This window comes from Talpa europaea (assembly GCF_964194135.1).
Source record: "Talpa europaea genome assembly, chromosome: 5".
NCBI classification, from domain to species: Eukaryota; Metazoa; Chordata; class Mammalia; order Eulipotyphla; family Talpidae; genus Talpa; species Talpa europaea.
Genome location: NC_140071.1, coordinates 86676768 through 86702228, shown reverse-complemented (window position 1 = coordinate 86702228; position 25461 = coordinate 86676768). Strand labels below are relative to the sequence as shown.

The following is a 25461-nucleotide window of genomic DNA, read 5'->3' as shown; positions in this document are numbered from 1 at the left end:
CAAAGAAATGTCCATGGGCACAAAGTAGTTAAATAACTAGCATGAAGTCACTAAGTTGTTTAGTTTAAGTATTTGATGTAATATCACTCTGATTCTAAGAAACATGGTTACTTTCTTACCTCTTAAGTCTGTGATTTATTCCTTTGCATTTTGGAGTAAGATAAGACATTAATAAAAAACTAATAAAAACATATTGCATGTAGAATCTATGGACATAAATATTAAAAATTATGAGTATAAACCTTCATAAAACCCACAGTTTAAGGGAGAAATAGGACTGTTACAGACTCCAACAAATGTGGGTCTGGAAAACCTCTAGGAGAAAGAATACACTAGACAGTGTCTGCTACACCAGCAAAGTATACTAAGGACTTGTACTCAAGCACAAGGGAGGCAGAACCAGAAGAGAACATTTAATCCTGGCTCCTAGGAGGGAGTTAGGTATGGGTTTTTAAGGTGTGGGTCTACTAAGTTGGGGCAGAGGGGAACCAATGTCGTAGCCAATTCTGGGCTGAGCTAAACTGGGTCATGTGCAGATGGGTCAAGTGCTCTACACGCATCACGTTTTATTAGCCCCTAAAATATCCACCCAGGGGAGTGCAGGCTGGCATACTAATGAGATTCCAGTCACTCTCAGGTAAGATTTCTTCTTCTTCTTTTAAATATTTATTTATTCATGTATACGAGAACTGGGGTGCGGACCAGATGTGCAGGCGGGTGAGGGGATTCACCAGAGACAGAACAGGGAACAGAACAGGCAGACTGACTGAAATACACTGCTAAATGGAGAAGTGGGCAAGACAGGAGAGGTCAGCCACGCCATGTGTCTATCTCCACGGCCAGCCGGGATCGAACCCACACTGTCGATGCTGCGTACAGCTTCACAGCACTGTGCTCAACCGCCTGCGCCACCAGGGAGGCCCACAGTCAAGTTTTATTCTAACCATGCATGTAGGATCCTCAGCCTTCCTCCTCTAGAAACTCGTGAAACAATCATTAGTCCAGGCATAACATCTTTTGTCAGCTATGGTGCTTTTGATCAGTTTTATGGTCCAAGTTGTTTGAACAAAATATAGAGGCAGGGCCAGCCAGTCTGTAATTTAGCTTGCCTGTTCAAACAAGATGTTGGACAACTCAATCTGAGATTCAGTTCTTGTCATTAAACTGAACATTGGCAACTCTTTTCTGCTGGCTCACAATTCCATTTACCCACACAGTCTCATGACTACTACAAAGAAAAGGGACAAACAGATATAATTAGCATCTCCCAGTCAAACTGGTCTTCAGAAAATAAAAGGAGATATTAATGAATTAAAATCATATATTCTGTGGGCCTCCCTGGTTGTGCAGGTGGTTGAGTGCAGCGCTGTGAAGCTGTACACAGCTCTGCAGTGCGGATTTGATCCCGGCGGGCCGCGGAGATACCCACATGGCGTGGCAGACCTCTCCTGTCTCTCCCACTTCTCCCCTCAGCAGTGTATTTCAGTCAGTCTGCCTGTTCTGTTCCCCACTCTGTCTCTGGTGAATCCTCTCACCCTCCCACACATCTGGCCTATACCCCAGATCTTGTATGTATGAATAAATAAAACTTAACAAAAATCATATATTCGGTATCGCTTGGTATAAAGGAAGTACACATTAATACTGTGACAGCTAGAATAAATGAGTTCTGTTTTTTATAATCCATTAGCTATTTTCTTCCTTGTCAACTCAGATTAGGATAAGAGATTCAGAGAAAGTAGAGTTCTTTCAATGTCAATATTTTTTCTGTTAATTTTATATGACAGAAATATGGATTTGAGGTTTTATTTTATCAGTGACTATGCTAGCTGCTAGCAAAATAGTTTATATGTGCAAGTGTGTGTGTGGAGTGTGCGTGTGTAAGCCCTCACCCCTAAGCAATACTCACCTAACAGGGAAAGTTCCTAGTGACATAAGGAGTAATAGTTGAAATGGATCATGGGTAGTAATAAAATGGAGAAATGGTTAAAGACAATATTAATTCAGTGCTGTGCATCTGTAAAAGAGCAAGGGAACATGAAACATATTGCATTTTAGTTCTTAGGAGTGAGCAAAGTTTATCAGAAGTTGGAAAACTTTGGAGCTCCAGAACCAAGCAGGTCGCATGTCACATGCTTGCCTGCTATAATAAAGAATTTTGATTGTTTTCCTGAAAGAAAATGTGACTAGCTATTAAAACGTGATGCAATCAATTTCTATTTAGAAGTATATCTCTGGAAGATAGAGAAAGTGATAGAAAAAGTCAATTTAGAAACTGTTGCAGAAAATCAGGTAGGAGGCAGTGAGTACAGAGAGTAATTCAGTAAGAAATAGGGAGGACTGAGTCTAAGAAATTTTAGGGAAATATAGATAAAAGACTTTGGTATCAGAATTGTCTCAGAGGAGGAAGGGCTGAGACTATATAAATGACCTCCTAATTATTATTTTAGGAAAAAAAATAATGGTAGAAATAGTTAGAAGGAAAGTTTGGGATGTGTAGAAGAATGTTAAAATGAATGTTGAGTTGAAATGTCTAGTGACAATGCTGATTATATGTTCAGTAAATAGTTATGAGTTGAAACTTAGAAGATAGTTTGGATTAAGCATGTATCTGAGAGTTATCAGCATTCAGTAATAGAAACAATAGATGTTGGATGTATTGTGTAAATAGAGTCTGCAGCTTAGTATATACAAAAGAAAGGATATTTAATTTCCAAAGATATAGCACTAATGAAAGGGACAGTCACAGGCATGTTATTAAAGATAAAGACTGCAACATGACTGTTGGTTTGAGAATGAATAATGTGATCATGGCAGGTAAAGTATTTATTTTAAAATACACTTGGTTTTATTCCACTGATTAAGTGTACCTAGGAATGGGAGAAAAGAAATTTAGGATAGTTTCCAAGTTTCCGTCTTAATTCAAAAATATGGGACAAATGGATATATAAAGAAAGAAAAAAAACTGGTCTATGAAATGTTTGTGTGCATATGTATGTTTACATGTGTGCATGTGTGTGAATATGTCATAGATAACATTATGCCATCTGTGGCCGCATAGACTTGTTTTTGGAACTTAGCATATATTATGAAAAAATCATATTGTAGAGGAAATTTAAGTTTCATTAGTCGGATACAATTATCTCCCACTGTCTGATGCTGACTTTCCTTATCAAGAGCAAAGTAAAAGGGCTAAGCCTATTATACCATTTCTTTGATGTTATTATAGGACATAATGAAAGATGAGTGCTCAGTGCTGAAGCTGCAGCTGAAAGAGAGGGATGAACTCATCTCCCAACTTCAGGAAGAGCTGGTAAGTGATTGCAGTATCTGATCCATGTACTTTCCTTGCAAGGTTATTCATTATAAACCCTACAATAATGTATTAATATTACTGCTATTATTATTAAAATATTAAATATTACATTTGAATTTTTATAACCCTAAGTTATGAAAAGTAGATCTTTGGTAAACTGAAAAATATATTTTTAAAAATTGTTCAATATTTATAGTGAACTTCAGATAATTGCAGAAAGGGATCACTGAACCAAAATTAAATATCTCAGTTGTATTTATCAAAAATCATGAAGGCTAAATTCATATATTATTTTGCAAAAGTGCATGATCTTACACCATACTGTCCTATCTAGAGATAGGATCATGTAGTGTAAGGCAAGTACTCAATAATCTTGCAAACAGAGATAAATTTTTGTTTTATAAAGTATTTTTTAAAAACATTAAACTAATGGTACATTTTTTTAAAGTGGAGATGCCAATTTTATTTTATTGAAGTAATGTTGCATTATAACTTAAATAAGTTTCAGGTATGCATCATTGAAAATCAACATGTGTGTATAAATATATACTGCATTAAGTTCACCACTATAAGTCCAAGTCTATTTTTACCACACAGTTGCTTCCTTTTTCCCAATTTACACATTCCACTTCCATCTTCCCTTCTGACAACACTAATTTGTAATATTAGTTATTATATAATCCAAAATAATATAGAATTATACAAATTATAAAATGTATATAGTTCATGTTTTCATTTTTTTTCTTAATGTGATATCCTAGAAAGTATAATAAACTATAGTTTCCTAGCATAGAACACATTTAGTAGGTACAAGATTAACAGTCGATATTACTTTTCTGAGTGTTTTCAACTCTTTTATGTATACATATCTTTTGCGTTAAAACACATTTACTCTGGGGCCTCCGGTGGCGAAGCGGTTGAGCGCTGGGTTGCGAAGCTGCCCGCAGCCTCTGCAGCGCCAGTTCGATCCCCAGCTGCTCCCCGGCCACCTGAGGAGGGTCCCACATGGCGCACAGACCTCTCCTGCCGCCCGCTGCTCCCCTCAGCCGTGTACTTTGGTCCTTCTGCTTGCTCTGCTCCCCGCTCTGGCTCTGGTGAATTCTCTCACCCTCCCGCGCTTCTGACTGTACCCAGTGTTTGTGTAAATAAATAAATAAATCTTCAAATCCTTAAAAAAAAAAAAAAAAAAAAAAAAAACATTTACTCTGACTATAAATAGGAAATGATAGTTCACTGAAACAAGAATGAAATAGAAATATATGAGAAAGGAATTGCTTAATTCATCAGGAATTCTTAGAAACACAGTAAAATAAAGACATAGTTAACCCTGACTCATTATAAATATCAAAAATCAAATTCTAGTTAATCATATTCTTTATGATGTTGTTGTAGAGCAACCCCGATACAAAACAGGGTGCCTGACTGTGGGTCCTCACCCGCGCGCTTAAAAGGACTTATCAATGCTCTACTGCAGGCACCCGCGAAAGGTTAATAAAAGGTTTATTTACAAGGGAAGGGGAAATGAGGAAATGCACAGCTCAGGGAGAAAAGTGGGAGACAAAGTTTTAAATGAGTCCTACCCTATCCGCCGATCAGGAATCCCAAAATGCCACTCTGAGAGCTGGCCGCCAGCCAGGATTGGTGAAGCCAGGAGGCCAGCGATAGAAGGCCCCCCAAGGCCCATGTGTTTGGTTTTTATATCCAACCTGGTTGCACAACTCCACCCTCAGGTCCCAGCCACCTTCCCTTTGGTGGTGATGGGATTTGTCTTTCCCAATGTCTTGATGGCTATAGTCTGGAGTGGGGGTGGGGTCCAAAGAGCCTGTATGGGATTAGCTCAGGGCATCATTTCCCCCTAACAATGTCAGATTAGAATTTATAGAAGTAAAGCTTGCAAGAAATATTAATATATCAATACTATATCAGACAAATTTAGAGCATATTTTACTGCCTCTTGACTACCTACCTTTTACTGAAACTTGATCTTAAACTGTTTTCTATTATTAGGTTGATGCTGATGATTGGTCTCATGAGCATATTACTGCAGTTTTAGACAGCTTATAAAACAGTACTCAAAATAATAATAACGCTACATACAACAGGAACATGTCTTAAGTTGTGAGGCGTAATCTTTTGTAACTATTTAAGTGAATGATTTATAAGTAAGAGAACCATATCTATATTTAATATAGTCCTATAGGTATATGTATTAATCAGGCTTTGTTTTATGTCATACAAAAATATCTTTGAGTTGACTAAAGATCATTCAGATATTTATTAAAAAACATGAGATTATCTTTTTTTAACACATCAGAGTATCATTTATTTTGTCATAGAAAGCTTAATTTAGATGTAAACTTGGAAGTATTCATTATTTCTCTCAATGTTAGCTATGGTCAAACTTGAAAGGAGAAAAAAATGTTTTCTTCCAGAGACAATATTGATTAGCTTTAATTAAAGTAATTTGGTACCCATCTCTCCAAAAAAAAAAAAAAAGAGTCCTCTATATTTCCTCTTTTGATTGATTTCCTATAATGGTGCACAAGTTTTTGGGTTTTTTTAATTCCCCTTAAATTTGAACGGTCCTTAGTAACAGGTAGTTCATTCAAAGCACTATTTTAGTTTTTGTGCTGTATAGGTTCATAATCATGTAGAATACTTCAACAAAAGAAAATGCTAACTGTTGAAAGTTGTTTTTATTAAAGAGAAATCTAGATAAAGATGAAAAAGTGTAAGATATTATTGAAGAATTTACATTGTTAAAAATGAAAAAAATATTAAAATTGGATTAGGAGCATGGTCACAGTGTGGTAACCCTATAAAAACAAAGTTAGGTCCATTGAAAATTAGGTCCTAGTAGTTCTGATCCTGATAATAAATAACTTGACATTTTGACAAGGCTAAAGTTAAACTTTAGGTTTCCTACCTATAATAGAAATTTTCAAAACATTTTAGTAAGCTATTGACTTCTATCCTATCATAATGCTGAATCATAAACTGTAATACTTTAGTACCATCTTAGTTTGCTACTTGGGTTTCTCATGCGTTGACCACTTCTATCATTAACAGTGTTTTTATCTATGTATACATTACAAAAATAAATTAGGTGTAATTATACAAAGGGTTTTTATCTAATTTAATTGTTAATAGAGTTTTATTTGTTATGATTATTTGCTTACTTAGTCTCCCACTTTAATAGTTCCTGGTATTTTGAAAAGTTACTGAGGTGGAATTTGGGGTTGGGGAAAAAGAGTTGTTTTTAAATGGATGTATTGGGCCACGTTATTCTTTGTCCTGTGCATTGTAGGATATTTAGCGGCATCCCTGCCTTCTCCTCTCTAGATGCCAGTAGCACCTTTCAGGTATTGCCAAATGCCCCCTGGACAAAAGTACCTTTATGAGAAACTACGATTTAGAGCATAATGATTAAATTATAGTTATCAATGAAGTGGTACATTGCACTAGTCAAAAACAAAGGTTTTGCACAATGGACCTCTTCTTTTGCTATTACATAAATAGATATTTGCGTTTTGTTTTAGGCTGCAATGGCTGTCACAGCAAAATAACATAAATTGTGTGATTTCAGCAGCAAATTTACTTTTGGCAGCCCCTGAGACTAGAAGTCCAATGTAGCCTCAGCAACACTGCACTGATAAAAGAAACAGGAATGGTGGAGCAGGCTGTACAATGCAGGATCCTGCTCAAAGAGCAAGGTCCTAGCCTTTGTATTGATAGGAGAACAAAGAGAAAAGGGTGGGTCAAATTATTTAGGGATTTAGGGAGGATGAGTCTACTGATCCAGTAAATCATACTCCGGACACCTGCAGTTAATAACAGTGGTTCCACTCTTATTAACAAGAGTTCCACTGATCAGTTTATGGGATGCAAAGTACATCAGTCAAAGGCACAATGTATACCCATTGTCCCAGGGTGATCAAGTGGCCTGCTCTTATTTAACCTGAAAGGAGACTTGTAGAGTCTGATAGGCTACATTTAACACGCCCACATTCCAAGAGAAGGGTGCCAGCATGATTGGGTTCTGGTGAAAGCTCTCTGTCTAACTTATAGGTAGTAACTTCAGGTGGTTATTCATATGGCCTTTGTTCAGTGCACAGCAAGGAAAGGCCAAAGGCGGCGTTCATGTGCCTTCTTATAAAGAGATAATCTGTCACAAGGACAACACTCTCAAGCCCTCATCTAAACACAAGCATCTCCCAAAGCTTACATTAGGGGTTGGAGTGTGAACATGAATTAGGGAGGGGCAGAATTTATTTCACAACATATACTCATGCCTATTTAATATTAGCAAGTAAAAATGTAGAAAAATAGCTACAATTTTGTTTCTTTTTATTCTTTGATTCTTTTTCTAGCATTAAATGCACAGTTCACACATTATCATTTTTTTTCACTATGATTTCAGAATTATTACCTTGGTTCAACTTTTCTTTCTCAACTAGGCTGGTAGATTTTAAAAAGCAGAAATACACTAATGGACTGAAAATAATAATTTTGATTTTAGATTATATATTAATTTTGTTTGGGCAATTTATCCACATTATTAACCGTTTTGATAACATGAGTGAATTTTGTCAGCTTCAAGTTGTCCCTTTCTGTTCTTTAAAGAAAAAGTGAATTGCACTCTTAAGAATAATTTCTACAAGTCTAGAGTTATTTACCCTGAAATTTGTATGCATACTTATTGATGAGCTTTACTGGTTTTGAATAGATAAATAAAAATTTGCCTATGTTTTAATGTTAAAGAGTAAAATATTAAATATTAGAATATAAAATAAATTATGTAGTTATAGTTTGTATATAATATATATTGATGAGTTGTAGATATAAAAAATTAAGTGAAGGAGAAAAAATCAGAATTTAGAATTGCAAAAGTTTGCAACTGAAAAGCTTATCTTTGAACTTATTATGTTACTATGATACATTAGCGGTTTAAGCTGAAATCTTTAGTATATGTGAAGACAGCAAAACTTCAAGAAAACAGACTCAGAAATAATAAAATAAAATTAGTGTGAAGTCTATTGACTGATAATTTTGCCTTTTGTTATCTCATTTTTCCCTTTACATTTTCCCTTCTTTGTTTAGTAGCATTTTCCAAAAATTAAATTATGTTCCAAACCCCCACTAATGTTAAGTACTATGGTATGATAACGTAAAATATGTGCATAGAAAATCTAGTATGAGTAGTAATTTTTAGGTAACATGAGAATATTCAGTTTCAATTTTATATAATTTGGTAGTGCTTTACTTTTAATATCAGTTACATATTACTTTTACAAGCAGAAAATAAAAACAGGCATATCTTTTTGAAAAATACATGAAAAATTTAGATGAGTTTAGTGGATTTTATCCTGTGATCTGTATGTTTTGGGGGAATGTCTTAGTCTGCTTAGGTTGCTATAATAAAATGTCATAAACAGTGGCTTAAACAGCAGACACTTATTATAGTTCTGCGTATTGGATGTCCAAGATCAAATTGCTGGCAGATTCAATATGGGGAGAGTCCTTTCTTCCTGGTCCATAAACAGGTATTTTCTTTTCTTTTTTTTTAAAGATTATTATTATTTTTTTAATATTTATTTATTTGTTTATACAAACACTGGGTACAGTCAGAAGCGCGGGAGGGTGAGAGAATTCACCAGAGCCAAAGCAGGGAGGAGAGCAGGCAGAAGGACCTAAGTACACTGCTGAGGGAGGCAGTGGGCAGCCAGAGAGGTCCGCGCGCCATGTGGGACCCTCACCAGTGGCCAGGGATCAAGCCGGCGCTGAAGAGGCTGCGGGCAGCTTTGCAACCCAGCGCTCAACCGCTGCGCCTCCGGGAAGGCCCATAAACAGCTATTTTTTGATATCCTCACAAGGCCTTTCCTTTAGGAGTAGAAGAGAAGGGAAGAGAGAAAGAGATAGAGAAAATGTGAATGATCTTGTGACTCTTCCCCTCCTTATAAGGGCACTAATCCTATCATGTGGTCCCCATAATCATTAACTAATCCTAATCCTCTTCCAAGCACCCCACCTCCAAATGTCATCACTTTAGAGGTTAGGGCTTCAGCATATGAATTTTGGGCAACAGGGACATTCTGTTACAAAGAAGTAAGAGTATCAGAGAGTTCTTATGGAATGCTACTTCTAGCCACAACTACCCAATGATAATAGTTATAACTGCTGTTTTCCATATTATAATTCTCTGCAAGATTCTTATTAGCAAAAAGTCACCTGTAAGAATAAAATCAATTAACTAGACAAGATGATTGCTAATAACTACTATTAACGTTTAGATCAGAAAAGGAAATAAGATGAAAAGCTGTGACATATGCCTCATACCCTCACTGAGCGTTACTTAGTATCTTGGTAATTGGGCAGGGAATTAATTAATGCACGTATGGAAAAGAACCACCATTTGGCATCAGTAATGGTAGGAGAACTGTTTTTGTTAATTAAATAATGTTGGGATATATGTTTTTAAATGTGGTTGTGTTTGATTTGTAAAATATATTGAACTTTTTATATATTAAGCATATAACCCTCACAGCAAGTACGCATATTTGAGGATTTCATGAATTTACCCCATGAAGACACTTAGTGCAGAGATGCAGATTAGGCTAAAAGTCTAAACATAATGACTTGAAGTAAGAATTAATGATAATAATAAAAGCTATTAAATTATATATTATTTTTAAGCTTAAGCTTAACTTTATTAATCTTAATGCTATAAAACAGAAACATATTTTCCTCACTTAAGAGAAAATTTTATATTATTTCTTCACCTCTTTAGTGAAGTTCATATTGTAGGTGCAGTGTAATTTTATTGCCAGTATGAAACTTAAGTATATTGTAAACATTACTTTCTTGTGTCAAAAAAAAATCCAAGGGGCCTAAAATGAAAGTGTATTAGGAGAATGCCCAGTTATAGAGTTGAAACATATGCAGAGATTATAGCAAACCTTAGTTTCAGTTTGTGTCTCTAATCCCTGTGGCATTACACATTAATTATTCAGTACTAACTTCAAATAAGCAATTTGAGCATAGTTACTATCAAGATGAAAGAATAGAATTTGTTACTTCAATTCTATTATTTAGTATAACCATTTTGAGTATTTATTTGTGCTTAAGATCTAAAATAAATTTATAGGATGTGAACTGTGAGGTATATATTTTTTAAGGAATACTCGCAAATTTTAGCTTGTTTTGAAATATTTCACTGAATTTTAATAGCATCTTCAATTCTGATCTTTATTTTGTGTTAGATTGTATGTTTTTTTTTTAAAACTAATACAATCATAAAACATTACATAACTATATGATTTAGTAGTTGCCTAAATGATATCTTTTTTTTTTAAGATTTATTTATTTGTTTATACAAGCACTGGGTACAGTCATAAGTGCGGGAGGGTGAGAGAATTCACCAGAGCCAGAGCGGGCAGCAGAGCAGGCAGACCCATGAAGTATACTGCTAAGGGGAGCGCGAGCATGGCAGGAGAGTCTATGCACTATGTGGGATCCTTGCTGGCGGCGGGGAGGAACCTGCGCTGCAGAAGCTGCGGACAGCTTCACAGCCCAGCGCTCAACCACTGCGCCACCAGGGGAGGCCCGCTATCTTTTACAATTTTCATTAGACAAATATTATGTTTATTAAAAATCTTTTTTTTTTGACATGATCATTCATTGTCACATTTCTCAATACAACAAAGTTTGAAACAACTGAGGTTATTCTGGCTATTGCTAATATTTATTTTATGTCATGATTATTAAATTAAGATTTTCTTATAGAAGAGATTTTTCAAAGTGACATGTCCCACGCATTCCATATAGTAGGTACACCACTTAGTTGAACAATTTTTTCTCTTATAAAGATTAACTTGAGAAAGCTAGATCACATAAAAGAAGCTAAAAAAAATATACCCCTTTTTGTGTTGGTAAGCCTTCTTTGTTCTCATTCATAACATTGAAATTTATGTTCTTAAGTATAAGTAAACATAAACAATCATTTTTCCTCAGTCGTTTAAAATGTCATTTATTTTATTTAAATATAAAACAAGCTCTCAGCTTATTTGTTAACATTTGAATAGCAAAGCATGAAGTTGAATAAAGGCTCTTAAAGAATTGATGAATTTTGAAAAATTGAAGGCAATTGAAGAACTAAAAGTATAGTATTATGTGTAATCAGGTTACTATGCATAATAAAAAGGGAACTAAATATAAAAGACTCTGACTAAGAAATACATATGGCTAAATAACACTTTATCAAGTATCTGGAGCAAAGAATAATTTTGATTTAGTTTAGAAATATATTCAGAATTCAAATTGAATAAAATTGCATGTCCTTGAATCTTTAATAACAGAATAATTCCTACTTGATAAAAGAAACATTCTTTTTAGCATGAAAATCATATTCTGAATCCATCTTAAAAGTAATTCCCCACTTGGTCTACATTCTATTATAATTTGTGGTATTATTTCATGCCAGTCATTTTAAGATAGAATATTACAGGCCCATGGATGATTTACATAAGAACAGACAGATGTAAGTACTTTCAAATCCTCTTTCTTTCTCATATTTAGGAAACATTAGGAACAGAAAAGAAATAGATTAGGTATATTTAAACATTATTAAAGTGTCAGGCTACTTTCTTTTTTTCAGGAGAATTAATTACATATATTCCAGAAAAAGCTTATCTCAGCAGTAATTACTCTCCTTCTCAGGTCTGTGAGACAAATGTAGAGTGTGAATGTGACAATATCCTGTGATACATGATGGAGATTTGCCTCCTGTTCCTTATACACTCCACTACTCTGATGAGAACTGCCAAAAAGATACAATCTTTAATATTCTGCAGCACTTGTTTTGACAATCCTACCTATTTATGTCTTTATCACAAAGTGTTGTCATATTGCAGTACGGCATACATGTAGGAAAATATTTGTGGTTAATTTAAATGCTAATATGAATGTCTTTTACCTTTAAGATAAGTTTTAAGATGAGTATGTAGTCATATTATGGCCAAATTTGTCACATTGCTATGATTATACATAGAGTTGTTGGGTATTTTTGTATTTTTCATTAATCTATAAAGATTATCTTATAGTAGTTTTAGCTATATTTTTACATTTCATTTGATATAAACAATCAGTTTTCTTGTGTTTATCATAATTTGCCAAATAAATCTATTAAAGTAGTCAACAGTTTTGTTTTGTTTTTTAATATGTGTCATTCTCTCTGGTGTAAGATGGTATCTCATTGTAGTTTTGATGTGCATTTCCCTGATTACAAGTGATGTATCTACCCAAAGGACACAAAAACATTTATTCAAAAGGACACCTGCACCCCTATGTTTATTGCAGCACTATTTACAATACAATACGTCAACTATGAAAACAACCCAAGTGCCTAAAAATAGATGGCTGGATCAAGAAGATGTGGTGCATATATACAATGGGATATTACTCAGCAATCAAAAGATAAACTCATGCTATTTGCAGCCACATGGCTGGAGCTAGAAGGGATCATTCTCAGTGAAAGAGAAAAAAGAAAAATACCGGATAGTCTCACTTATAGCAGGAATTTAGAAAACCCAAATAAGGGACCAGGAAAAATACTAATTATAATGAAGTAAAAATCAAAATCAACAGGTGACTATAAACCAGAGACACACTACAGAGGGGGAGAAGGGGGTAGGATCAAAAGAAGGGTGCTGGGAATTTTACAGGGACTATAACCAAGATGAAAATGCATACATTGTACAAAAATGAAAAATTATGTAAAATATATAAAATTAAAATAATTTAAAAAAATAAAGTAGTCAACAGGACATAAAGGTAGCTAAGGACTTAGAATTAAAAAGTGCAAAACACACACATTTCCAAATAATTAAGGTAGTTAATAAATATGTAACGGGAAAATTTGGATATGTATACACACACATATATATCCATTAGTATGAGTATACCCATGTTATATGCATATATGTAGGTATGCATGTGTGTATGCGTGTGAGGCATTGTGAGAAGTAACCTCACCTGTCCGAACCCCAAAAGCAGATGCAGAGAGTTTGAATGCAACAGGAAGTGAAACTTTGCTTCCTGCAGGGCAGATGTCTGCAAATTGGCAGGTACACTAATACACAATTTTGTTTAGTTTATATACCCTAGTGTGTAAGTCCCTGCCCCCTTTTTTTTTCATTGGCTGAGTACTGAGGGGCTTACAATCTTCCTGGATGTCACCTAAATTCCTTTCCATAATTGGTGATATACACTGAAACCCCTTTTGTTCCTTTTGAGGTCATCTGGCTTGTTTTATGGAATCAGTGAACCTTTGCTTGGTTTTAAAATTTCATTTTATTCAGAAATATCAGATATAAGGTGGGGTTCTGCATTCCTTGTGGTTACCACCATGTCTGCACTTAGCAGCTGGAGGGGGCAAGGCTCAGTACATTTCCATTTTCCTGAAGATAGAAAACTGTCCCAGCGGCATTTCTTTCAATGTTCTACTTCACAATAGGTTATCTTTGAAAGTTTGAAAGCCAGCTTGACCTAGGAACTTTGATTGCAGTAAGGGTTAACAAATAGAACAAGATGGAGTGCTTCTCAAGAAGCCCACATTCCAATACAGGAGACAAGCATAAAAGATAATTTAAATAATAATAGCCATTATTTCCTGAGCTTCTACTCTTTGAAAGTTGCTCTGATGAGTGCTTTAGGTTTATTATTGCCTTCAATTTTCATAATAAAATTGCAAAGTGCTTATTACTTCCAGTTCATCTATAATAAAACTGAAATTAAAAAAGATTATGTGATTTGTTCAAGTCTGCATAGTAAGTGATAGGATTTAAAACAAAATCTGCCTGGCACCATACACATATTTTTTTCTCCTATTACATCAGATGTTTATAAATTTACAAAGCTGCAATGTTAGTGCTTTTCAATAGGACACCACAGTTCTCTTTGTTACATTATCAGCAGCATAAAATAATAATAGCTCCAGTTTATTGATTGCTTAGCCAGGTATTAGCAGTCAGACTTGTGTAGTTAAGAAAGAAATTCTGTGATTAAAAAAAAAATAAAAACAAAACAGGAGCCATACCAATCACCTTTAGCGACTTCTCATAGTTGTATAGCTGGGCACAGTGGCTTCCCTCAGAAAAGGAATGGGACATCACACATGCACCTGTTGCAGTTTTTGTTACCATGTCATTTTTTATGGACATGCCTCACACCTGCGTTAAACACACTCTATGAATCATATTAAAAAAAAAAAAGAAACACTTGTAAAAGCCTTGTCTTAGCTTTATCAGGATGATGAAGATAGGAAGAAAGTAAAAGCTAATTATCTTATCTAAAAAGTGAGCACGCAAATGTTTTTAATGATCTCAAATGTTTCTGTGTCTATATAATATATGAATTCAAGCATATGTCTGTTTCATAGCATCAATAAATCTGTCATGGTGAAGTACAAACTGAGGATTGTAAAAAGAATTTTCCAAACAAACATCAATGGATATCCGATATTTGTGACAAAATTACACACTTGATGAAAAAATAAATGAAATATTTAGTTTTATTTCCCCAACTATTTTAGCATTTCTAGGACCATTTTTAAGTTCTGTAAGGAATCAAGAGGATTCAAACTTTAACTCACCATTGGTTCCACAAGAAGTGTGGCTTATGATCCCTTCCTATGTATTCACCTGTCCTACTCAAGCATGTCTTTATTTTTTTTAAGATTTATTTTATTTATTTATGCTTATAAGAGCTGGGTATAGGCCAGAGGTATGGGGGATAAGAGGGTTCACCAGAGACAGAGTGGGGAACAGAACAGGGAGACTGACTGAAATACACTGCTGAGGGGAGCAGCGGGCAAGATAAGAGAGGTCTGCTGTGCCATGTGGGTCAGCTCCCTGGTCTGGGATCTAACTCCTGCTACAATGGCTGCCCATTGCTTGATAGCACTGGAATTTAACCCCTGTGCCACCAGGGAGACCCTCAAGCATGTCTTTTCTTAAAAAAAAAAAAAAAGGCTTAATTTACAGTCTTTCTCACATGTAAAATTTTAGTATACTAGATGTTTCCTGCATGGTTTGTCTCCTCAGTCATGGTCCACAGGACACTGAGAAGCTGCAAAAATATGCATTCCTGCAAGTATGGACTTGCTTTGTCTACAATATCCTGGAGAGGGTTTATACATTATGGGGCAGTGCCCTGTGCTGCTCTGCACTACCTACATGACAGAGCCTGGGAGAGCGACCTCCCAGGGCATCCACATTGGACTCAAACATGTCCATACTTTTCTTTCCATTTTAATGAGCTCCTTAATGATCGATCATTGTCATTGTTATTTTCCTAATGTCCAGCAAAGTAGGTATTCAGTATACATTTGACAGAATGAATACAACTTGTCTTAGTCCTTGCTCATTCATTTGCTAAGGAAAATTTTAGTGAACAAAGCAAGATTAATCACATTATTAAACTGTGTAATTTGGAAGAAGTAAGATAGGGAGAACAGAGGGAAGAGGTGTGGGGATTTGTGTCATTTCCTGCAACGTTCTAGAGACCAAACAAGTCAGGGCTGAGGGCGTGAAAAAGCCTCAATACAAAATGTCACAGTAATTAATGGCAATGATATGGCAGAGGAAAATGGAGCTGCAGAATGATCTAAGAGTAGGGAAAAATTTTTAGAAGCAAAGAGGAAAGGGCAAGTCAAAATTGATTCTATCTAAAATTACTAGAAACCAAAGGAAACAACATTCAACAAAATAGTGAAATTAAAAAAAATATATATATATATGTATATATACACACATACATACATATGGCCCTTACTGTAGTCTGCTTCTCATTTTCTTTTTTTTTTTTTTTAAGATTTATTTATTTATTCATACAAGCACTGGGTACAGTCAGAAGCGCGGGAGGATGGGATGATTCACCAGAGCCAGAGCGGGGAACAGAACAGGCAGACCGACGAAATACACTGCTGAGGGGAGCAGTAGGCGGCAGGAGAGGTCTGCGCACCATGTGGGACCCTCGCTGGTGGCTGGGGATTGAACCGGCGCTGCAGGGACTGCTGGCAGCTTCGCAGCCCAGCGCTCAACCACTGTGCCACCAGGGGAGGCCCTGCTTCTCATTTTCAAAAGAAAAAAACATTGGATGAAATAATACAATGTCATAGCAGTCTTTAAAATCCATTTTTTTTTTAAGATAAATGTGAGCAGTAAGTAAAGACAAGTAGTTAAAGGTGGGAAGTTCATGATACCAAAGAATAGCTGCTGTAAAATATAAAGGTGAATGGAAGAATAAAAATAAAATTAAAATCCTAAGTATGTTCTTAACCTAAGTTGATAAAAGTGTAATAGACTGAGAAACATATCAGACAAATTTGTGCCTATACTCTGTGTCAGTATTATGTTAGGAAATTCACTTATGTATCTCATGTCACCCCAGACATGCTGAATTGGGATTGGAAATGGAGAGCGGGACTCTTATGTGAGTTGGTGCTAGGTCCTTGTATCCCTTAGGAAAGAATTCAGTGTCAAGACTTGAGTATGGCAGAAAGGTAAAAAAATATATTGTCGGATAAGTAGGAAAGGACACCTCTCTGAGCAGAGAAGGTCCTTAGTGGGTAGCCATTGAGGAGCAGGAAATGAGCTTATAAGCTTTATTCAAAAATAAAGGGAGAAGGAGTGTGACTCTCTGTCATTTTGATTGGCAGGGCTGCACAATGGGTTCTCTTGGTTGGTTGTCGCTGTTTGTCTTCAATCGGGGCTGGGGTCTCCTTAACCTGATGGTGTCTGGTTCTTGGGGGCAAATTGTGCTGATCTTGATCAACAGAGTTGTTTGCTCGTGGGGTGGCCAACCTGTAAAATTTCCTCTTTTACAAGCTGTTATCAAGGCTGAGGCTTCTCATGGTCCAAACTGCCTACATTCCTGATTTATTCCCCCCTTCAGTAGCTTTTTGTTTCTTATAATCCAGAAGGCTAAGGCTCAAAGATGATAACTAAATTGCTCAGTTATAGAACTACAAGATATCACTGAATGAGTCTATGTACATATATATAAAATTTGATTGTTTGCTATAAAGAAAAAAACGTGCTGTATTGTTCCTTAAATTATTCCCTACTGCTTAAGGTATTTAGAGATTCATGGAGTATCAGGCTGAGAAGAAAAAATTATGACTATTTCAAGTTAGTCGTTATAGGGAGTCTCTGAGCTATTAAAGTTCATGAAACTTGGTGGATTTGCAATGAGAGATCCTTAAAATTCCCGTGATAGCCCAGACACAATCATCAAATTTCCTTTCTGTAAATTCTCAACACCTGGCCATTTCACAGTACTTCATTTACTCCACAGCTATTCAAGATTAACTTGTACATGGACTTTGAGATTTTGATACTGTTATACCCACCCTTCCTTTACTTCTAATTGCATAACCTTCGTCAGTTGTCCTCCAAGTGAACAAACTAGATTGAGAGCAACACCAAATAAATAAATTACCATTAAAAAAAGAGAGACTTGATTTTTAATCAAAATTTCTGAGCACTAAAACACACTGAACACCAATATAATAGATGTTCAATCCATGTAAGTGCCTCCTCCCTCTGCTCTTCCTTCTTTTTAGTCTTTATTCATTTCTCAGTTTGTATTCATTTCTCAGCTATTCTGAATTGTCAGCTTTATTATTCTTTTTTTTTTAAGATTTATTTATTTATACAGGCACTGGGTACACTCAGAAGTGCGGGAGGGTGAGAGAATTCACCAGAGCCAGAGGGGGGAACAGAACAGGCAGACCGACAAAATACACTGCTGAGGGGAGCAGTGGGCGGCAGGAGAGGTCTGCGTGCCATGTGGGACCCTCACCGGTGGCTGGGGATGGAACTGATGCTGTAGAGGCTGCGGGCAGCTTCGCAGCCCAGCACTCAACCGCTGTGCCACCAGGGGAGGCCCAGCTTTATTATTCTTAATATGTTGTAAACGGGAAGTCAAGGTTCAACGCAATTAAAGAACTTTCATATCCACTAAATAAACAGAAGATGAGAGGCTGAGGAATACTTTGAAACATTGCTATTGCTATGTGCACCTTTGCTTAAGACTTCCTCATGCTTAATATGTAAAGACATGCCCTATTATGGAAGAGAGAAATGTGGGATAGAATCAATTGAAAGGATATTTGCTTACTAATTTTTACCTCTTAGCTAATATGACCTTTTCAATTAAAAATTAAAGGTACCATATTCATAGTTCTCTATCATTTTATATACTGAGATCTGGGACTCCATTGCTTATCTTAAGATAATCTTATCTGTCATTTAAAATAACTGTATCATTATATAATTTCCATTGATGAAAGTCGATTTTTTCCTCCTCTGAATTTGTCAGAATAGGCATATTTGTTTTAGCAAAATAATCAAGCTGCTAAGAATATAACACTCTGCCTGTTACATTGCTTAAGATTGGCTACATGATTTGTTTGAGTTATATGCAATATGTTGTAAAAGCAGACATATGGCAAGTTTAATGTCACCCATCTGATGTAATTGAACTTGAGGTTGCACGAGTAACACTTAATTTCATCAGAGAAACTTTATGAACACAACTGTCATTATATCAACAACAAATGCTACTTCATAAAGAAGTATTTGCATATTGCAGTGAGGGATTTGCATATTGTAGGAGGGATTTTCTTTTCTTTCTTTTTTTTTTTTGCCTAAAATAATAGATTGGCTAAATATTAGGTAAAATTTATTTTCAATATCTTTTTGGAATGTTATATTTTTTATGAAAATTATCTTGGGTTAGAAGAGAATATATGTTACCAGTACTCCATTATTCCAGTATAATGCATATAGTCCCCCCTTGTTTTTATAGTTGAAATTATAGTGATTATGTATTTTGTGCTATGATTTTTTTCTCACTTATATAGCACATACAATTTATGTTTAATTATTTTTTAAATAATTATCATAAATAGCATTACTAAAATTTAGGTTATGACATCTTTTTCAACAAGCCTTAGTTACTAATATTTAACTAGTTTTTTCCTAACTCATTGGCATTAATACACATTTCTTTAGTTGTTCTTTTGTCAATTGTAAATTAAAATAAGTGCATATCAGATGGATAATTTTCCTGAAACAAAATGAAATTTCAATTAACTCTATCGTTTCAAATTTCTGTCTTACTGGAAATGTCTACAAATGAATAAAAATTGTTCATGTTAGCTACATGTAGTTATTAAGAGCTAATAACACATGTGTAGATAGAACACTTGATAATATAACCAAAACTATGACAGTGTTTTCTGAGCCACAGCAGATAATCAAACTACATGAACATGAAGCTTCAATGTTTTCTTCAGTCCCTCACACCTGAGCTATTTCAGCTACTTCAGTTATTTCTGAGGTGTAAAAAAGACATATAATTCTTAAAAAAACTAAAAACTTAAGCATGTTAATTGCTTTGAGTGGTCTTTTTTTCCTGTTCAATGATTCTTCTCATGCATACTCAAGTGTGATTACCATACTTCCATTATCTAAGTGATACATAAAGAAATATTGCTTTCTAGAAGCATGTTAGATCCTCCATTAATAACATTATTCCTTCTGTCAGTTCCAAAATTTTCAAAATTGTCTACATTCTTATTTTACTCAGAAGCATTCAGTTATTTGAAATTCATGCCAAAGGACACTGGCAAGCCTGTGTTCTCCAGCATTTTGTAGATTTATACTTTGAGAAAAAAATGGTATTTACTCTCTGAGACAAATTTATGGAACAAGTAAATTGCAATTTATAGTATTCTTGTATAGGTAAAATACTGTGTCTTTTCTAAAGACTATGTTTCCTGTGTGTAAATGGGAAGATCCTAACCTACTGAAAAATTGAAAATATTTTGTCCTATTTATTTTATATTCTATCTTTGAAGATGCAGAGAGATATGCACTCATTGTAGCTTTGAAAGCAATTGATCTTTTATTATTCAATGCTTTTCCAATAACCAAGGATGTAATTCCCCTCTCTTTAGTTCAAAGAATATAGATTAACCACTAAAGTTATGGAGACTACTAATAACCCTCTCATTAGATCTGTTCTTTGGAACTTTTCTTTTCTTGGCATAAAAAAAAGTTTATGATAAGATATTTGTGTATTCCTATAAAAATATTTCACTTGTTCACTGCTACCAGGTTCCTAGTATTAAGAACCAGTGCATAAAATTGTTCATGACTCATAAATACTCTAATATTTACTTAATGAATTAAGTCTTAGTAATCAAAATAAATTCCTAATTCCTCAATTGAAATAAACCCTTCAAGTGTGATGTAAGTAACTTTAAGTAAATGTTTATGTATTTTCACAGTTTAAAGGAAATCTTCCATATGATCTGTATTTATTGGTCTTCACAAAGAAGTCTATTTCCTTTTCTAATATTCACAAGATGATTATTAAAGAGCAGGATAAACAATAAAGTGAATTTTTTATTTCTCATTTAACAATCAACTTAAAGCCATCGGAATTTCATGCATGATTCAAAAAGGTTAAGTTGAACATTTGTACCTCAGTAAGCTGAATGAATTGATACTAAACCCTATGTTAATGCTAAATGCTTGAATTAGTACTCTCAGTACAGCCTCCAATTTAATGTTAAGTTTCCTTGGCTAATTACAGTGCAGAGAAAGAAAATATTAATTTTGTTCTAGGATTATAGTGGATAGTTTTCAGGTATTTATGATTAATGCAAAATAAGAACTATACTACATTAAACCTGACTTTTTTCCAATTAATATCTGTTTTATTTTAAAGTACTTTTTTTTTCACTTGCATCTATCCATGTTTTATCTTGGAATTTTAATTTAACTTTTTCTAAAGTAATGCAACTGATTGTATCTGCAAATGATTCTCATTCAAATTTCTAAATGCATTGATATTAGACATATTTATCCCTTCATATTTAAGGAATATTTTATGGTGTGAAGTATTTATTGGCTTGGAGCTATGAAGCACCTCCTCCCCTCCACTCACACCTCTCCCCCCCCAACACACAAAACATTTATAATATCAGTTTAGTGATACCCTTAAAATCACTGTGTGTTTTTAAGGTACATGGAATTTGTCACCTCAGTGTGTTTTTCTTAAATCTGGTTACAAGATATTTTCTGTTCTTTCTATGTACATCACTGATAGCATCTAATGCTTTGTCAATAGTGCCTGGAACTCTCATCAGATATGAAAGTTTAGGAAAGACCAGATTTTCCCAGAGAAACATATCCAACTAGAATATAGTTTAATTTTGCCAACTTGAAATAGATTATACCAGATTGTTTTATCTGCATGCAAGACATCTGGGAGAACTGTGCGGCAGTCTAGAAAATCATATGCCTTTGAGAAATGTTTGCCTTATTGTAGGCAACACAAGGTATGGGATGTAATGGCTCATGTTTCCTACTGGATTAAGTTTTATGGAATTAAGAAAAATTCAGTGATAAAGAATCTACGTTTTAAAACTGGTATTTTCAAATATGACTGACAGCTTTCAGTATTTGGGAAAAACTTTCTAATTTGCTCACCTCCCCAATATTCTGAGATAGTTGGACCACTGTTCTGAACTGGCATGAGGTTCGTTATCTTCATTCATGTTGAAATTGTATGGCTCTTTGTGGGTAGGACATTCTTAGGCAAATACAGAGTTGACATGTATATTTTCATCTGTCCTCACTTAGGCCCCTCTTTCAAGTATCTTTCTGGTATTGTACAGAAACATGATCAATTTAGATCAAGCTAACCTTTGGGTTCTTCATCATGACGAAGGCTTCTTAGTCATATATCAGAAACTACAGAAAAAATTTTCTAATAGTTTAAAATGAATGAGCAGATGCACATTGTGCTGAGACACGTCTCACAGGTTTTCCATGTGAATTCACTTTTCTTTGTGGCCTTCTCTGACTCAATTCTAGAGTTCCTGACAGGCAATCCAGTATTTTTAATCTATTAAAATTTAAATAAATATTTGTATATTTTGACATAGTATTATAATTTTGTGTCAGCCACATATACACATATAAGGAAAATAAATCCTATAAACTAAGATGTTCTTCAATTCCATAATGAGTAAACATTTTAATTAAATGGGTCTCATGGATTATTTTTGTTTTTAGAATAGAAGTCATATTTCAAATTTCTTGGATAATTATTTTAAAGCATTTTGTTCAATGTAATTAATTTTTCTCATAATTAAAATAGATTATTGAAATATGTATATTAAACTATATTCTTTCATAAAATACATTTTTAAATTTAACTTAAATGAATGGTTTTATAATTTTCAACCTGTGAACCATCAAGTGTATTTTGTGTCTTCCACACTGTTAAGTGTTTTGAGAAATATAATATTTCTCCAAGCCAAAATCTGTAATCTATAAGGGAAATCTAAAAATCCACAGATATAAGCAATTAATATCACATAGTATTTTTAGGTAGGTTTAACATACATAACACATTTTCAAATGTTAGCTCATCAAACATGTATATAAACATGCATGTATATAAATGTATGTAACTAGGGCATGTTTAAACAAATGTGAGCAAACTTTTCCTATAGCTTCTAGCAACAGACTATGGAACAAGTGAAATATAAACCTGGTATAAGGCATGCACCTGTGCCCTCCATATGCATTATATCTTGCCTGTAGCAAAATGCCATAGACTGGTAACTTCTACAGTACAAGAATTTATTCTCATAGATTCTAGAAGTCTCAACTCAGGCTGCCAGCATGGTTGGATTCTGCTAAGGGATCTCTTCTGCCAACTTTTTCTTTTATCCTCACATAGAATAAAGAAACAAGCTAGCTCTCTGGCATCTTCTTTTAAGGATAATAACCCCATCCTAAAAGTGACCTAATTCTCTATCTCCAATCCTCTACCTCCAAATAATATCATGTTGAAGATTTGATTTCAATATATGGAATCTAGGCGCACACAGATAACACAGACATGCAGATCTGTAAAGTTTATGCTTATTAAACTTGCTGCAAACAAACTTAATTATATTCATTAAAACCCAAAAATGGGACCACAAGAAAAGATGAATTTCTTCCAGAAGGCAGTCTCCCAAACCCTGGTCTATCTATGTTTACAGGGAACAAGGATCAAAATCATAAAATCCCAATTAATTGATGAGCTTATTCAAAGAGAGACCATTAGAGGGCTACCCCTGGTGGTGCAGCAGTTGAGTGCTGTGCTGCGAAGCTGCCCACAGCCTCTGCAGCGCTGGTTTTATCCCCAGCCTCCGGCAAGGGTCCCACATTGCATGCAGACCTCTCTGTCGTGCCTGTTGCTCCCCTCGTCAGTCGGCCTGTTCTGTTCCCCACTCTGGCTCTGGTGAATTCTCTCACCCTCCTGTGCTTCTGACTGTACCCAGTGCTCATATAAATAAATAAATAAATCTAAAAAAAAAAAGAGAGAGACTGTTAGAAAGATGACCTCCCCATGTTTCATCCTTTGTCCAATCTCGCCAGAAAGATAAGGCATTCCTATTGTTGAAGCATGGTTTAGAGAATTGAAAAATTCTGGAAATCATACTCCCATTTTCCTAGAAGTTCATGATTTAAAATAGAAATACTAGAAGAAAAAGAATTACCCTAAAGAGTAGTATAAATAAAGGACTAATAATTAAATTGTGCCTTTATTCTTTCAGGTTATAATCATTAGCCAAAAAGATTTGGTTTTGAGTATGTAAGTCATGCTGAAATCAATGATAATGAATATGATGATATAATATAATAATATAATTTACCATATAAGATATTATATATTTGATTCCTGAACAAGGTGAGAGTTAGGGGTGCAGACCCCTGCACAGTTGTAAATCTATGCATGTCTTGCAGTCTTCCTTCCATGTCGATGGTTTCTGCATCCAGGATTCAGTCAAAAGATGCTGGTGGTAACTGAGTCTGAGGATAGAAAATAATTAATGTAGGTATTGAATGACCCTGTTTATCTACAGGGATGCTGTAGCTGCTGGTATATAAGAGAAACTTGCAATGTTAAAAAAAAAAAAAAACACTAAACTAAACTTTTGGAATAACATTGTGAATCATTTTATTGATAAAAAGACTCTCTGACTTCACTAATAAGAACACGAAGGAGGGGTCTCCCCGGTGGTGGTGCAGCGGTTGAGCGCTGGGTTTGGAAGCTGTCCATAGCCTCTGCAGCGCCGGTTCCATCACCGGCTGCCAGGCGAGGGTCCCACATGGCGCGCAGACCTCTCCTGCCACCTGCTGCTCCCCTCAGCAGTGTACTTTGACACTCTGTCTGTTCTACTCTCCGCTCTGGCTCTGGTGAATTCTCTCACCCTCCCATGCGTCTGACTGTACCCAGTACTTGTATAAATAGATAGATAGATAGATAGATAGATAGATAGATAGATAGATAGATAGATAGATAGATAGATAAAATTCTAAAAAAAAAAAAAAAGAACACGAAGGAGTTAAGAACTCTCCAAGACAACTGCTTAAATAAATAGAATAGTTGGACTGACTGTGAAAAATCCAGATTAAAGCAAGTTAGTCTATCACAGAAAGGAAGTTTACTCTTCTCCAAATCTTTGTTACACAAAATAGCACAGTCCCTTCCAAGTGTGGACTGTGACGTGGCAAATGAAGAAAATGAACTGGGGTAGCAGGCCACTTAACTGAAAAATCACACCCTGGTAGCTGAACATATGGTTAACTCCTGTGATTCTGGCTCTTCATAGACAGAAAATCCATCATCAAAGTATATAGACTTGTGTTTTTTCTGAGGCTTGTCAGGACCATGAGACAATGGCACACATTTTATTCAGCAGGAATTTGAGATTGAGAGTAGATTTAGTTTTCTGGAAAAAAGAGAAATATAAATGTATTTGTAGCTTGTTTGGTGAGAATAGAAAACCTTGGAGTTGTAATGGATTCCCTTTCTATGCTTGTTGTTTACAGGAAGAAAACAATGTATCTCTCTTGCTATTGTGTAGACTTACTACCTCTAGTAAAGTTACTATTTAAAGCTAATTTGAAGAATACATCATAGTTGGTTTAAACTGAGTCCATACAGTCATTAAAGATGGTTACCAGAATTGAAAAAAAAAAAAAAAAAAAAACAGAATGTTAGTGTGAAGA

General features: G+C 34.9%; 1 protein-coding gene across 2 annotated transcripts in view; it reads left to right on the top strand.

Moving 5' to 3' along the window:
- The window catches only part of CCSER1 (coiled-coil serine rich protein 1), a gene marked incomplete at both ends in the record, with an annotated part of 1131842 nt that overhangs the window by 484619 nt on the left and 621762 nt on the right, over positions 1-25461 (top strand). For both annotated transcript variants that reach the window (XM_084233722.1, XM_084233723.1), the window contains one exon: positions 3230-3313. In XM_084233722.1, coding sequence (XP_084089848.1) covers positions 3230-3313 — 84 coding nt within the window. The remainder of the gene's footprint in view (positions 1-3229; positions 3314-25461) is intronic.